The following is a 13,433-nucleotide window of genomic DNA, read 5'->3' as shown; positions in this document are numbered from 1 at the left end:
TAAAAGACTAAATATACTAAATATTTTAGGTTTGCAGGCCATATAGTCTCTGTCACCCATGACTCGACTCTACTGTTGTCACTTGAGAGCAGCTGTGGAGACTACATTAACAAATAGTTGTGGTTGTTCTACAATAAAGTTTTATTTACAAAAAACAAGCAGCTGGCCTGCTGGCCATACTTTGCTGAATTCCTTCAATAGTCTATTGGTGCTGATGGTAATGATGACAGGTAAGAATGAATTACAATAATTCACTATCTGTCAACTGAAAATTTGATATGAATACCACAGCAATGTAGTAGATCAGTAGAATAGTGATATGCAAGAAGTGATTTTTTTTTCTTATTAGAAATAGAAAGTGAAGCAGGTAGTAATTTTGCACATTACAGTATTTGGGTTTAATATGAAAATTTACCAATTTAGAACAAGTTGAACACATATATTCAACATGAAAGATACTTTCGATTGTATTAGTACATAAGAAATTTCAAATTTCTCAGCTTGTTTATTATTTTACTTTATTTTTCATGTTCAACCTGGTTTGAAGGATAGTTATTCTACTTTAATTACATATGATCAGCAATTACACTTGCATGGTATCCAAGTGCTCAAAAGCTTTATGCGCTATGGGATTTTTCTATATTTCTTAATGAAACTAGTATCTTAAGACTCATCAGCATAATCATGACACTTTGCTGTAACATATAATCTTCTGCATGTCTCTTGGTACATATGTACATACATTTCTTTGCATATATACCTAGTAGAATTGCTGGATGTTTGTTCAACATGTTCAAATTAGGTAGAAAATGACAATGAGTTTACCAAAGGAGTTGTAACAATTTAAAACCCCACCAGCAGCTCCTCATCCTACCCAATATTAGGTATCATCATCCTTTTTAATTTTAGTCGTTCTGGTAGGTGTATACTGGTACCTCATTGTGGCTTTAATTTGCAATTCCCTAATTACAAATGAAGTTTTTAAAACACTTTTTAATATGTTTATTGACCATTTAGATACTGTCCTTTTTGAAGTGCTTCTTCAAGCCTGCTGTTCATTTTATTACTGTGTCTTTTTCTTACTGGTTTGTAGGCGTTCATTATATATGTTAAATATAAGCCATTTGTGAGTAATATATATATAGCAATATCTTCTTCCACTATCTGGCTTGATTTTTCATTCTCTTACTAGTATTTTTTGATAAATAAATTTTAAATTTTAATCTAGTTTGGTTTATTAATCTTTTCTTTTATTGCTAATGCTTGCAGAGGCCTGTTTGAGAATCTTTCCTTGTCCCCAAATCATGAAGATATTCTCCTCCATTATCTTCCAGAAGCTTTACTGTTTTGTTCCTTATATTAACATCTAGAATTCATCAGAAATTGGTTTTTGTGTATGGAGTGAGTAGGGGATCAGGTTCATTTTTTCCCCATATGGATAACTAACCATTTAATGAAAAGACCTTTCTCTGTGGCAACCTTTGAAACAAGCTGTGTTCACATATAGAGTTCTCATATCCAGTAGATCAAGTCCTCCTACTTTGTTCCTCTTCTACAAGGGCACTTCAGCTATTCTTGGCCCTTTTCACTTCTAAGTAAATTGTAGAATTTACACATACATTTACACTCTCACATTCAAAAGAAAAATACTTCGAAGGGGGGAATTTCATTAAATATATATATCAATATGGGGTAAAGATATCCTTGCAATAGTAGTATTTCTAATGCATTAACATAAAAGTCTACATTTATTTCAGTTTTCTTTAATCTTTCTCAATGTTTTAGAATTTTCTAAGTAGAGATCATACACATCTTTCACCACATTTATTCTAAGGTGTTTGATATCTTACTATCATGCTATTGTAAAAGGTATTGTATTGTTTGATATCTTACTATCATGCTATTGTAAAAGGTATCTTTTAAAAAATCCATATTCTACTTATTGCTGGTATGAGAAATACAATTTTTTTAAGATTGATCTTATATCCACCAATTTTACTAAACTCACTTACTAACTCTAACATTTTATATATAGATTTCTTTGAATTTTCTATCTATACAATCATATCATCTGAAAAAAGTTTTATTTGCTTTCTAGTATTACATATTTTAGTTATTTTTCTTTCCATAATACACTGAATAGACCTCCAATCACATGTTCAATAGAGTATTGTTAGCAGATATCCTTGACTTGTTCATGATCTCAGAATGAAGACTTTTAACATTTTATCATTAGATATGATGCTTAACACAGTTGTTTTGGTAGATACCCTTCATCAGATTAAGAATTTTCCTCCTGATTCATTAAGTTTTGTTTTTTGTTTGTTTGCTTATTTGTTTTCTTTGTTTTTTTGTGTGTTTTTTTGCGGTACGTGGGCCTCTCACTGTTGTGGCCTCTCCCATTGCGGAGCACAGGCTCTAGATGCGCAGGCTCAGTGGCCATGGCTCACGGGCCCAGCCGCTCCGCGGCATGTGGGATCTTCCCAGACCGGGGCATGAACCTGTGTCCCCTGTATCGGCAGGCGGCCTCTCAACCACTGCGCCACCAGGGAAGCCCCTGCTTATTTGTTTTTAAAGAATAAAGAGACTGAATTTTACACAATACTTTCTTGGTATCTATTTAGATTTATCATTTGACAGTTCTCCTTTATTCTGTTAAAATGATGAATTACATTCATTGTTTTCCAAATGTTAAGCCAACCTTTCATTCCTGAATAAATCCACCTTGATTATGACATGTTATCATTTCACATATTGCTGGTTCAGTTTGTTTATATTTTGTTTCTTCTTTCCTGTCTATTTGCATAAATGACACGTGCCTGCAATTTTCCTTAAATTTTGTTAAATTTGGTATCAAGATTATGTTGGCCTCCTAAAATGAGTTGGAAAGAGTTCCCTTTTTTCTACCAAGTAGATGAGCTTCTATAAGACTGGTGTTGTTTCTTCCTTCAATTTTCAAAAGAATTCATAGGTAAAAAATCATCTGTGCCTACAATTTTCTATTTAGGATGATTTTACATTACAAAGCCAATTTCTTTAATATAAACAATTATTTTGATTTTCTGTTCCTTCTGTGAGCTTTGCTTAAGTTTTTTCTAGAGGGGGAGGGGATGTGTCCATTTCATGTAACATTTAAATTTTATGGTATAAAATTACTTGTATCAATAGTATCCTCTGGGCTTCCCTAGTGGCGCAGTGGTTGAGAATCCGCCTGCCGATGCAGGGGACACGGGTTCGTGCCCCTGTCCGGGAGGATCCCACGTGCCGCGGAGCGGCTGGGCCCGTGAGCCATGGCCGCTGAATCTGCGCGTCCGGAGCCTGTGCTCCGCAGTGGGAGAGGCCACAGCAGTGAGAGGCGCGCGTACCGCAAAAAAAAAAAAAAAAAAATAGTATCCTCTGAGGATTTTTAAATATCTGTGGAACCTTTCCTGATCTCCTCTTATGCACTTGCACTCTCAATAATAAATGTTTGTAGTTTTTTTTCTTGATCATCTTTCTAGGGATTTATCAATCTTACTAGTTTCATATATTTTGCTTGTAATAGAAAAGCAGAAAGATATAAAATCAAAGATCTAAGCTTCTACCTAAAGAATTGAAAAAAATAAAGAACAAGTAAAGCTTAAGCAAGCAGAAGAAAGGAAATAAAGAGCAGACATTAATGACATTTTTAAAAACTGAGAAAATTCAATGGAATCAAAAGTTGGTCCTTTGAAAAGATTTTAACGGAGGGAAGGAAGAAAGGGAGAATGGGAGGGAGGGAGAAGGAGAGGGAAAAAAGAAAGGAGATGAGAAGAGGAGAGAGAAGAGAAGAGAAGAGAAGAGAAGAGAAGAGAAGAGAAGAGAAGAGAAGAGAAGAGAAGAAAAACCTCTAGCCAGATAGATGAAGAATAAGAGAGAAAAGACACACATTCCAATACCAAGATTGAGAGAGGTTAACATCTCTATGGCCATTACAGATATTAAAAGGTAATAAGTTTAAAAAAAAGGTAATAAGAATGTATTATGAACAACTAATGACAATGAATGCAATACCTTCAAGTGTACAAATACCTTGAAATACACAAAGTACCAAAGCTCAAAACTTAACCAAATTGTATATGAAAATATATATAAAAGGATACTACATCATGGCCAAGCACAGTTTATCCCATGAATGCAAGGTTGATTTAATATTCAAAAATTAATCAGTATATAATTCACTATATTTACAGACTGGAAAAAAATCCACGTGATTCAGAATATATAGAGAAGCCTTACAAGTCAATAGTAAGACAAAAATCCAATTTTTAAAAAAGGAGGTATGGGGGGCTTCCCTGGTGGTGCAGTGGTTGAGAGTCTGCCTGCCAATGCAGGGGACACGGGTTCGAGCCCTGGTCTGGGAGGATCCCACATGCCGCAGAGCGGCTGGGCCCGTGAGCCACAATTACTGAGCCTGCGTGTCTGGAGCCTGTACTCCGCAGCAAGAGAGGCCGCGATAGTGAGAGGCCTGCGCACCGTGATGAAGAGTGGCCCCCGCTTGCTACAGCTGGAGAAAGCCCTCGCGCAGAAACGAGGACCCAACACAGCCATAAATAGATAAATAAATAAATAAATAAATAAATGAAAAAAAGGAGGTATGGCAAACAAGGCAACATGAGGGACATCCCCGTGGTGATGGAACTGCTCTGAATCATGACTATTTCAAAGTCCATGTCTTGGTTGTGGTACTATACTACTGTTTTGCAATTATAGCTGTCACTGAGTGAAAAAAGGTAAAAGGTACATGGGATCTCTCTGAATTTTTCTTACAACTACAATTTCAAAATAAGAAGTATAATTTAAAACAATGGGGAAAAACTTGGAAAATACTTCACAAAAGCAAATATATAAGCACATGAAAAGTACATGAAAAATGCTCAGTAACACTGGGTATTAAGAAATGATAATTCTAACCAGAATAAGATACCAGAATATATTTCACAGACAGCTAGGTCCACAGTGGATGATTCCATGTAGAGAACTTTGTAAAAACTTGACTTACTCGTTTTTACTATTACACATAAAAAGGAAGAGGATAAAAGTAAACAGATCAACAAGAAAGTTAGACTCTAGAGAAAAAGAACAATTTGTTTAAACACCTGAATATCATCTAGAATATCCTGAGATCCTTATGGAATGGACTTGAATGTTGACTGAATCTAATGCCTTCCCTATCTTACCATCCCTGTTTTGGCAGTCAGTAAAATTTAATTTTAATGCAAAATGCTGTGCTAACTTAAAATTGTTTTAATTACCAAATGTAATGAAGATACAAAAAAGTACACAAAATAATATAATAAAAAGTATATCCACTGTTAAATTATGTCAAATCTTAATATTTTGGTCAGATATGGTTCAAAGTTTTGTGTGGTTACTTCTTTTACTTTTGTTTTTGCTGCTGTTGAAGTGAAAAGAATATTACAGACCTAGGGGAAGCCCCACTGTGCACCCTTCCCCATTTTCATTCCCCTTTCTTGCTCTGATATAGCCAGTACCCTGACTGTTTTACTTTGCATGTTCCACACATTTTCAATATTATAAACAGTGCTTTAGATGACCACTAATAAGCATGTCCTCTCTGCAAATGTGCAAGAGTCTTCCTAGATAACCTTGGAGTGAAATGCTGACTTGTGGGGTATACACAGCTTCAATTTTACCTGTATCCCTTAAAACTAAACACACACCTGTCTTATGATCCAGCAATTCTACTCCTAGGTATATGCCCAAAAGGATGAGTGCACATGTCCCCCAAAATACATGTTCAAAAATGTGTACAGCTGCTTTAGCAAAAATAGCCCCAAAGTGGGGAAAAGAAGCCCAATATCCACCAAGAAAGGCATGAATATATATACTGTGGCATATTCATACAATGGAATAGTACACAGCAATAATAAAGAACAAACTAATGATACAGTAACATGGGTGAATTTCAGCAACACTATCTTCAGTGAAAGAAGCCAAAATAAAAGAGAACACCCTAATTTCATTTCCTAATGCCCAGTAATAGTAAAAGCATTTTTCGTGTACTTTGCATGTGCTTACATATCTTCTTTTGAAAAGTATTTTTCCAAATTTCTCCCCAATGTTTTAAATTATACTTTTTTATTGTGAAATAATTGTAGTTTTAAGAAAAATGCAGAGATAGCCCATGTATCCTTTACCCATTTTCCCCCAGTGACAACTATAATTCAAGGAGAAGCAAAAACTAATCTATTAGGAGGGAATTCAGAATGTAGTTTGGTGTGGGATATTGACCAGAATAGGGCAAAAGGGAGTCTTCTACTATGCTAGAAATGTTCAATAACTTGATCTGGGTGGTAATAATACAGGTATATATATATACATAGAAACTCATAAGTTGTATCTTTAAAATTTGTGTACTTTCTGTTTTATACTTCAATTTTAAAATGTTTTTTAAAAATCATCTGGTTTTTCAACTTCTTATCAAAAGAAAGATAAATGCTAGTTTAAAAAAAAACTAAGTGCAAATATTTTCTCTCATGGTACTTTACTAAATAAAAGAATCAAAAAAATGTGTATGTTTTATCCTCTTTCTACAGTGTCAAGATCCCTTAAACCTTAGTTGAAATAATGGTCACGCTACGTAAGAGGCAAAAATAGTTTCAACAGGAACAGTAGAGAAGAGTAAAGATGACATGAAAGCTCTACTGAAGAAGAAGGTGTCTGTACCCAAAGAAGAGTGAGACCCCTATAACCCCATTCTCCCAATCGACTCCCACACTAGACTGGAAGAATCCCTTCTCAGAAATTGATCAATTACCCCAAAAGAAAAGGCCTACAGTGAGTAGGACACCCAGAGAAACAGAATATGTAGAGCTCACTACGCTGAAGAAGTCTTGCCCACACACAGAACTTGCAATCAACATTTTAGTGCATGCTCCTCGATAGAAACAGATAAGCAAGAATCACCACACATTTCAGGAAGGCCTCCAACGAGGACTAAGACAGGAGCCAAAGACGAAAATGAAACGGAGAAAATATGCAATATGTTTTAATAGCTTTAGAGGGGGTTCTCGGTTCTGCTAAAGTTGGGAGTTGCATTAGTGATTAGTAAATGAATATAAAACAGGGCAATGATGTGCTACAGAAAAATTAAAACATGTACAAGAAAGGAAATACAATTATCATACACTCCATCTGAGGGTAGAATAATAGTTAACAAAATCATAATAATGTAAAAGCTGAGTTAACCAAAAATGATAATAAGATGGAAGAAGGAAAAAGTCTCTGTGCTGGAAAGGGCTCTAGGAACCCAGAGGGAACACTCAAGATGTGCAGGAGGGAGAGCAGTTAATCTCTAAATCTGAAAAATCAAGAAATAACAATATAAGCATGTTATTTAGAAACATGGAAAGAGCTGACAGCATTTGTCTTTGGAGAGTGGTAATCAGGTATGGGGTAGACATGGGGTCTGCTAGTTTGCATTAAAACCTAGTACTTCTGTGTAAGTTTTAAAACTATGTACATGTATTCCTTTGACACAAAGAAAATACCAAAGAGGAAGATAAAATCAGTTTGGGAATGGAACTCACAAACAGGACTAAAATGTAAAGAGTTAAATTATACTACACTATTTTACATTGTTTTACAAAACAATTTTCAGTCCTCTTCTTCTTTCCTATTCTTTCACTCATTCTATATAAAAGGAGCAAACCTGTTTGATAATTTCTGCCACAACTAAAAAGTGGAAATGGAGAGGAAAAATGATCTCACTGCAGCAAAAACATTCCTATCAATTACTAAAGAAACTATTTTGACAGAGTTTTTAATAGTAGCTAATGGTCATTCAAAAAAAAAAAAGCATCACTTCATAAATCTAAAGAAAGGCACACCATTTCTAAGTCAGGGACTTGCAGAAATATCTACCAGAAGGAAAAGAAGGAAGTAGGGTACTAAGGGTAGTAAATTTTACGGAGTGACATATCTGTTCTGTAACTCCGATTGAAGTGAAGGTAACTTACCACTTCATGAATGGATCTATTGAAGCCATCATCTTCTGTAAGGATCAACAATACTATAAGGGCCATATAGACATGGTGTGAATTTCTTTCTTCCACATGATACAGAATCTCGAGAATTGGTAAAACCTAGTGAATAAAAATTTTAATTTACTATTACCATTACTTTATTATAAAACCAATGTTTTAAACCTCTATACTTTTATCATGTACCCTTTGCTTTAATTTCATAAACCAGCCTGTGACTGAAAGTACTTTCCATTTGTATAACTAAAGGACCACCAGAGAAAGCATCCTCTTCTGCAAAGGTCTGCCGCCATGTAAAGGTTGGGTTTACAGAGACCATTTAGGCTCATGGTCAACACCTGACACTCAATAGAGGCGATTTGGCCTCCAGCCTAGCAGGAACTTACACAATAAGGTATTCTTACAAACAATGCAATATATCAAGCATTACCTTCTTAACAGCAAAGATTGTAGGATAAAGGAACTGTTAACAACAAAATCAGATCAGCATAGTGAATTTCCTACCAGTAACATATTTTCTAATCACAGACTCAACAAATTATAGAAGAAAAAGGAAAGGGAAGGACATCAGTTAAAACATTATAAAAGTAATCTATGCAAGACATTAAAAACAAAAACTAATATACAAGCCCCACCTCACCCCATCCCAGCCCCCCAAAAAATCCCCAAACAAAACCTTTTAACTTTTCACTGGTGTTGCCATCATATACAGACAACTGTTCCCTGCATGATCTTTTGTACCAACATCCTTACCATGGAACTTTCTAGAGCCAATGATGTCATGGGCTTTCTGCTTATTCCCATCATTTTCCTCAGGCTACATCATGTTCAGAATTGTCTCTGCTTATATTCACTCACCCATTAGTAAATAAGCCTTTTCTTTACAAGTTTTTACTCACATGAGCAGTACACTGTCACACCCAATTTTGCTATTTAAGCCAATGTTTTCCACATGTAGCTGGTGCGCAGATGGGTTCGTTCATCACATTTTTTTGCCCTTAGTGTCACTCTGACATAGAATATGCTCTTCAAATAAATTCTAATATTCCATGTTTACTCATTATCTTCATGTTTAATGCTGAAAAAAAGTGGCCACCAAATCCCTGGCGAATCCTGCTATCACTATAAAACTTGGTGCAGAGGGGACATTCCTGTTGCCACCAGCAAGCTGCCAGCTATTTCAGAGATGTTCACAATTTTATTAATGCATGAACAGTCCAACGTTATCTATAATTATGTATTTCAAACATGACATCAACACCTTAGTGAGGCAGCTTACTTTTCATAGAAACATTTTTGTTTACACATTAGTTATAATGGAAATCAATAATTGCCCATAGGAGTTGGAACCAATTTCACTCACATAGTAAAGGGTAATGTACATTTATATGATATCTGGCAACGGTACCTTAAAATAACTATAACACTCCAGGAACTGAGTTCAGACAGCCTTAGTGTCAAAGCCTGTTGAAGGGATAGGACACTTGGGAAACTGAGTTAAAAAATCACCCTTCCTTTTAGCCATACTCATCAGGAATATGCGACAACTGTGACCAGCTACTTGAATTTAGTGAGCAGGCACTTAGTAGCGGAAAGGAACCAAAAGGGTATAAAAATCTTCTTGACAATGGCAGCCAGTGCTTCTTGGAGGACTTCATCCAGGCTGAATCATGGGCAGTGGGTGGCTGTTAAGGACCTAAAGGACAGGGAAGTTTGCTGTGCTGTGTGCTCTCCTGCTCTGCACTGTGACACCATCTCTACGTACACTGTCTCCTACACTGTAAAACTCATACCTCTGCCTTTGCCTGGTGGCATCTCCCTATCAACCTCTTGACTATCACCTTTGCAACCAGGTAAATATACATATCCTCTTGGGAAAAGAAATTACTCTTCAAAATATTATAAAATATAAAACCATGTTTAATATGATACTTACAAGATTTTCCATATCTGTGCGAGCCAACATGTATGTTCTAATATTACTATTCTGATGGAGCAATGTATACAAAAGGAGAGTTGCTTGATCAGATGTCTGCTGTTCACATAGGGCCATATACAAACTGTTAAAGTTAATCTGGAAAGCATGTGGAATTGACGAGGGGAAAGGACTGCTATCTGGAATATGGAAAACACAAAATTTTTTAAAATATTACATCTATTTTCTAGACTGTGCCTGATATTAAATAATAAAAGTACTGTTAATGTATACAATTCAGTTCCCATTAATTTTGTGTAAGTTGCTACATTTCAGGCTCAAAATTTCAATTTGTATTCTAAATTCTACCTAAAAAACAACTACACTAAAACATGACTACAGTTGATAACACAGTACTGTACATTTGAAATCTGCTAAGAGAGTAGAACTGAAATGTTCTCACCAAAAACAAAAGAAACAAAAACAAACAAAAAAACAACCACACACACACAAAACACAAAAACCCAACCCAACCTAAACTCAGACAATTTCTCTGTACTATCTAAACCACAGCTTTCCAATGATTATAAATATATGAGCAAATACCATGTAACAGAGTGACTTTTTTTTTAAAGCCAAGTATAAAAAAGAACTAAGTCACGCAGTTTGACTCCACTACTATTTTTGCATTAACATAGCTGAATTAAATTGTCAATAAAAATATGAGCTTAAATAAATACAGCTATGGGGGTAGGCAAAAAAAAAACAACCAACCTTTAATATATACAATTTAACCACAACATTGAAATGTTTTGTTACCAAAACTAAAGAGCCATCAGTCCTAAATAAAAATATCTAGAGACAAACAGAAAATTCTCTTGTAAGATAAGAGTTTAAAAGAAAAAAAAAACTGCCTTGAAGCTAAGTTAATTTTTTTCAAATGAATTATCATGGCTGAAGTATCCATCAATGTCATCAATCCATTTATGAAGAAAATAGCTAGGATAACATATAATTTAGATAATTTTAAAATGATATCAAAATCAGTATGTTCAACATTAGCTTCTATAATAGAACATATCAAACCTAAGACAACTCTTGGAAAACATAAAACATTTTTGTTTAAAGGAAAAGTTAAAACTAATTGACTACAACCACTAAGAAAAAATTTTTTAAAGTAGAGTTACTGGAATGATGAAAAGCATAAATTACGACCACATAGGGAAAATTCTTGATATTCCAAAACTGACATAGCCCCTTTCCTACAGTTTACTGGATTTGTTTAAAAACGGAAGCAAGCAAGGTTAGGAAGTTTAAAAGGAGGTAAAGCTAGGTCAACTGACTTAGAGAAAATTATAGTCTCATCAGATAAAACACTGGAACATAACAGCACAAAGAGCTGATATTTTAATGTGTTTTGACAAGTACGCATAAAGAATTGTTTTTTTAAAGACCCAGAACCACTAGCAAAACAAAACAAAACAAAATTTTAAAAAACCACTGCTTTAACATTTCCAGAAGCTGTGCTCTTATGGAAAAGAAACGTGTGCCAACAAAATCTTTATGATAGCACAGTCCTATGTCTCTCAGATTTTCCTTTTTAACCTTTTTATTTGTGAGAAGAATGCATCTAAAAAATGTCTTCAACTTTACTACAAAGTGCCCTCACTTTTCCTTCCACATTCAGAACATAGGTTATTTTTTCAATCCTAGCACTGTATTTTTGACACTTACAAAAATAATTGTTTTGTAAGACTGACCTATATTTTTGCAAAGGATGGCAAAAGGAAGTGTTGAATATATTGTGAGTATGCAAATATTACAGGATTTACAGAAGACTTGGTGGAGGAAGATGCTGGACACACTACACCTCTTTACAATGGAAGCAGAATAACACAGGTTCATCAACCTGTATTATACCTGACTACAAATGGAATACATATGTTGCGTGTCTATACGTTACTAGCTAGTAAGCGCTATGAACCAGCCATTATACTGACAGCTTTATGTGTATTATCCTTTATTTAACCCATATGACAACCATGTCATTACTCTGACCAGTTTTACAAAGGATGAAATAGAGGCTTAGAGAGATTAAGCAACTTTTCCAAAATCATCCCTGAGTAAACACAGATCAGCTCCTGTTGTTTTCACCACATTATACTGTTTCTTACAACAGCAGCAATAATTTAGTGAGTCCGTCCTATGATAAATGCTCATTTAATTCTTCTAAGAACCTTATGAGGTAGAGATTATAATCCCTGCTTCACAAATAAGGAAACTAGTACATAAAGAATATAATCTGGGATATGAACCCAGGTCAGTCTAACCCTAAAGCCAATGTTCTGAATCACACTGCTCTGTACCACAGTCTCCCAAAAGATGACTCTCCCAAGAAGGTTCAACCCTAAACAGTATCATTTGGCCAGAGCAGCAAAAGTAATAATAGCAGATACCATATACTGAACACCTGCTATGTTGCAAAATCTGAGCTAATCATTTCAAAACCTTACCTTGTTTGGTACTTATACAAATCCTATTAGGTGATACTATCTTCATTTTACAGAAAAGGCCATTGAGGCTTATTGAGATTAAGCAAACTGTGAAAGGCCTCACAGCTTTGAAGTGACAGGAGTGTGACATGAAGTCAGGTCAGCTTGACTCCAAACCTTCCTTTTTAACCCTAAAGCCACACTGTCACCAAGAAGAGTACAGCAATGAGAATAGAAAATACTATTAGATACATGAGTTTTCATTTCTTAGCTATCTAATTGTTAGAGACTCATATCCTCCTGCAAATAATAATGCCAGAAATGGCAAAGGCTCAACAAACACTGTCTGTAAGAAACGTATACTAGAACAGCTCTGGAAAGGAACAAAGCAAAGAGCACCAGAAGTGTTAAAAATCTTCCTAGCCAATAACTGCACTTCTTACCCAACATAATTATATTAGTGTTGGATGTATTTTGAAAATCTAGCTACCATATTAATCTTGCTTTTAGAGTATAACCTTTTGATGAGTGATTACTGCTTCAACATGGAACTATCTGCGCGTGCTCTACTTCAGGGTTTTAGCAAATTACAGCCTACAGGCACCCCACCACCTGTTTTGGAAATAAAGTTTTACTGGAACCCAGTCATGCTCATTTGCTTATGTATTACCTATGCTGCTTTTATGCTACAATGGCAGTTAAGAGGTGGTGACAGAGACCACAAAAGCCATCTGCCCCTTTGCAGAAAAAGTCTGCTGAGTTCTGCTCCTATCTTTAGTTATATAAAACCCTAAATGGAATATAGATTTTAAATTAAAAATTTCAAATAATGTATCATTTGGAGTTTTCCAGGTTAATTCCTATCCCTAGTAGGTAGGACAGGTGGATCTAAATTAAGCACATGCTGGCTTGGTTATCTCTGAAAGAAATGTAAATATAAATGGATATAAAGAACCACAGCCCTCATCTAAGATTTACTTGACCTTCCTGAGAATATACACA

At 35.1% G+C, this 13,433-nt stretch overlaps 1 protein-coding gene across 4 annotated transcripts in view; it reads right to left on the bottom strand.

The window, feature by feature from the left end:
• DYM (dymeclin) overlaps positions 1-13,433 on the bottom strand; it is a 373,371-nt gene that overhangs the window by 228,250 nt on the left and 131,688 nt on the right. For all 4 annotated transcript variants that reach the window (XM_067699139.1, XM_067699137.1, XM_067699140.1 and 1 more), the window contains exons 10-11: positions 9,961-10,139; positions 8,001-8,126 (exon numbers count right to left, since the gene is read on the bottom strand). In XM_067699139.1, coding sequence (XP_067555240.1) covers positions 8,001-8,126; positions 9,961-10,139 — 305 coding nt within the window. The remainder of the gene's footprint in view (positions 1-8,000; positions 8,127-9,960; positions 10,140-13,433) is intronic.

Source organism: Pseudorca crassidens, chromosome 12 (genome assembly GCF_039906515.1).
Source record: "Pseudorca crassidens isolate mPseCra1 chromosome 12, mPseCra1.hap1, whole genome shotgun sequence".
Classification (NCBI taxonomy): Eukaryota; Metazoa; Chordata; class Mammalia; order Artiodactyla; family Delphinidae; genus Pseudorca; species Pseudorca crassidens.
Note: the sequence above shows the minus strand (reverse complement) of the source record. Positions and strands in the feature narration are given on the sequence as shown.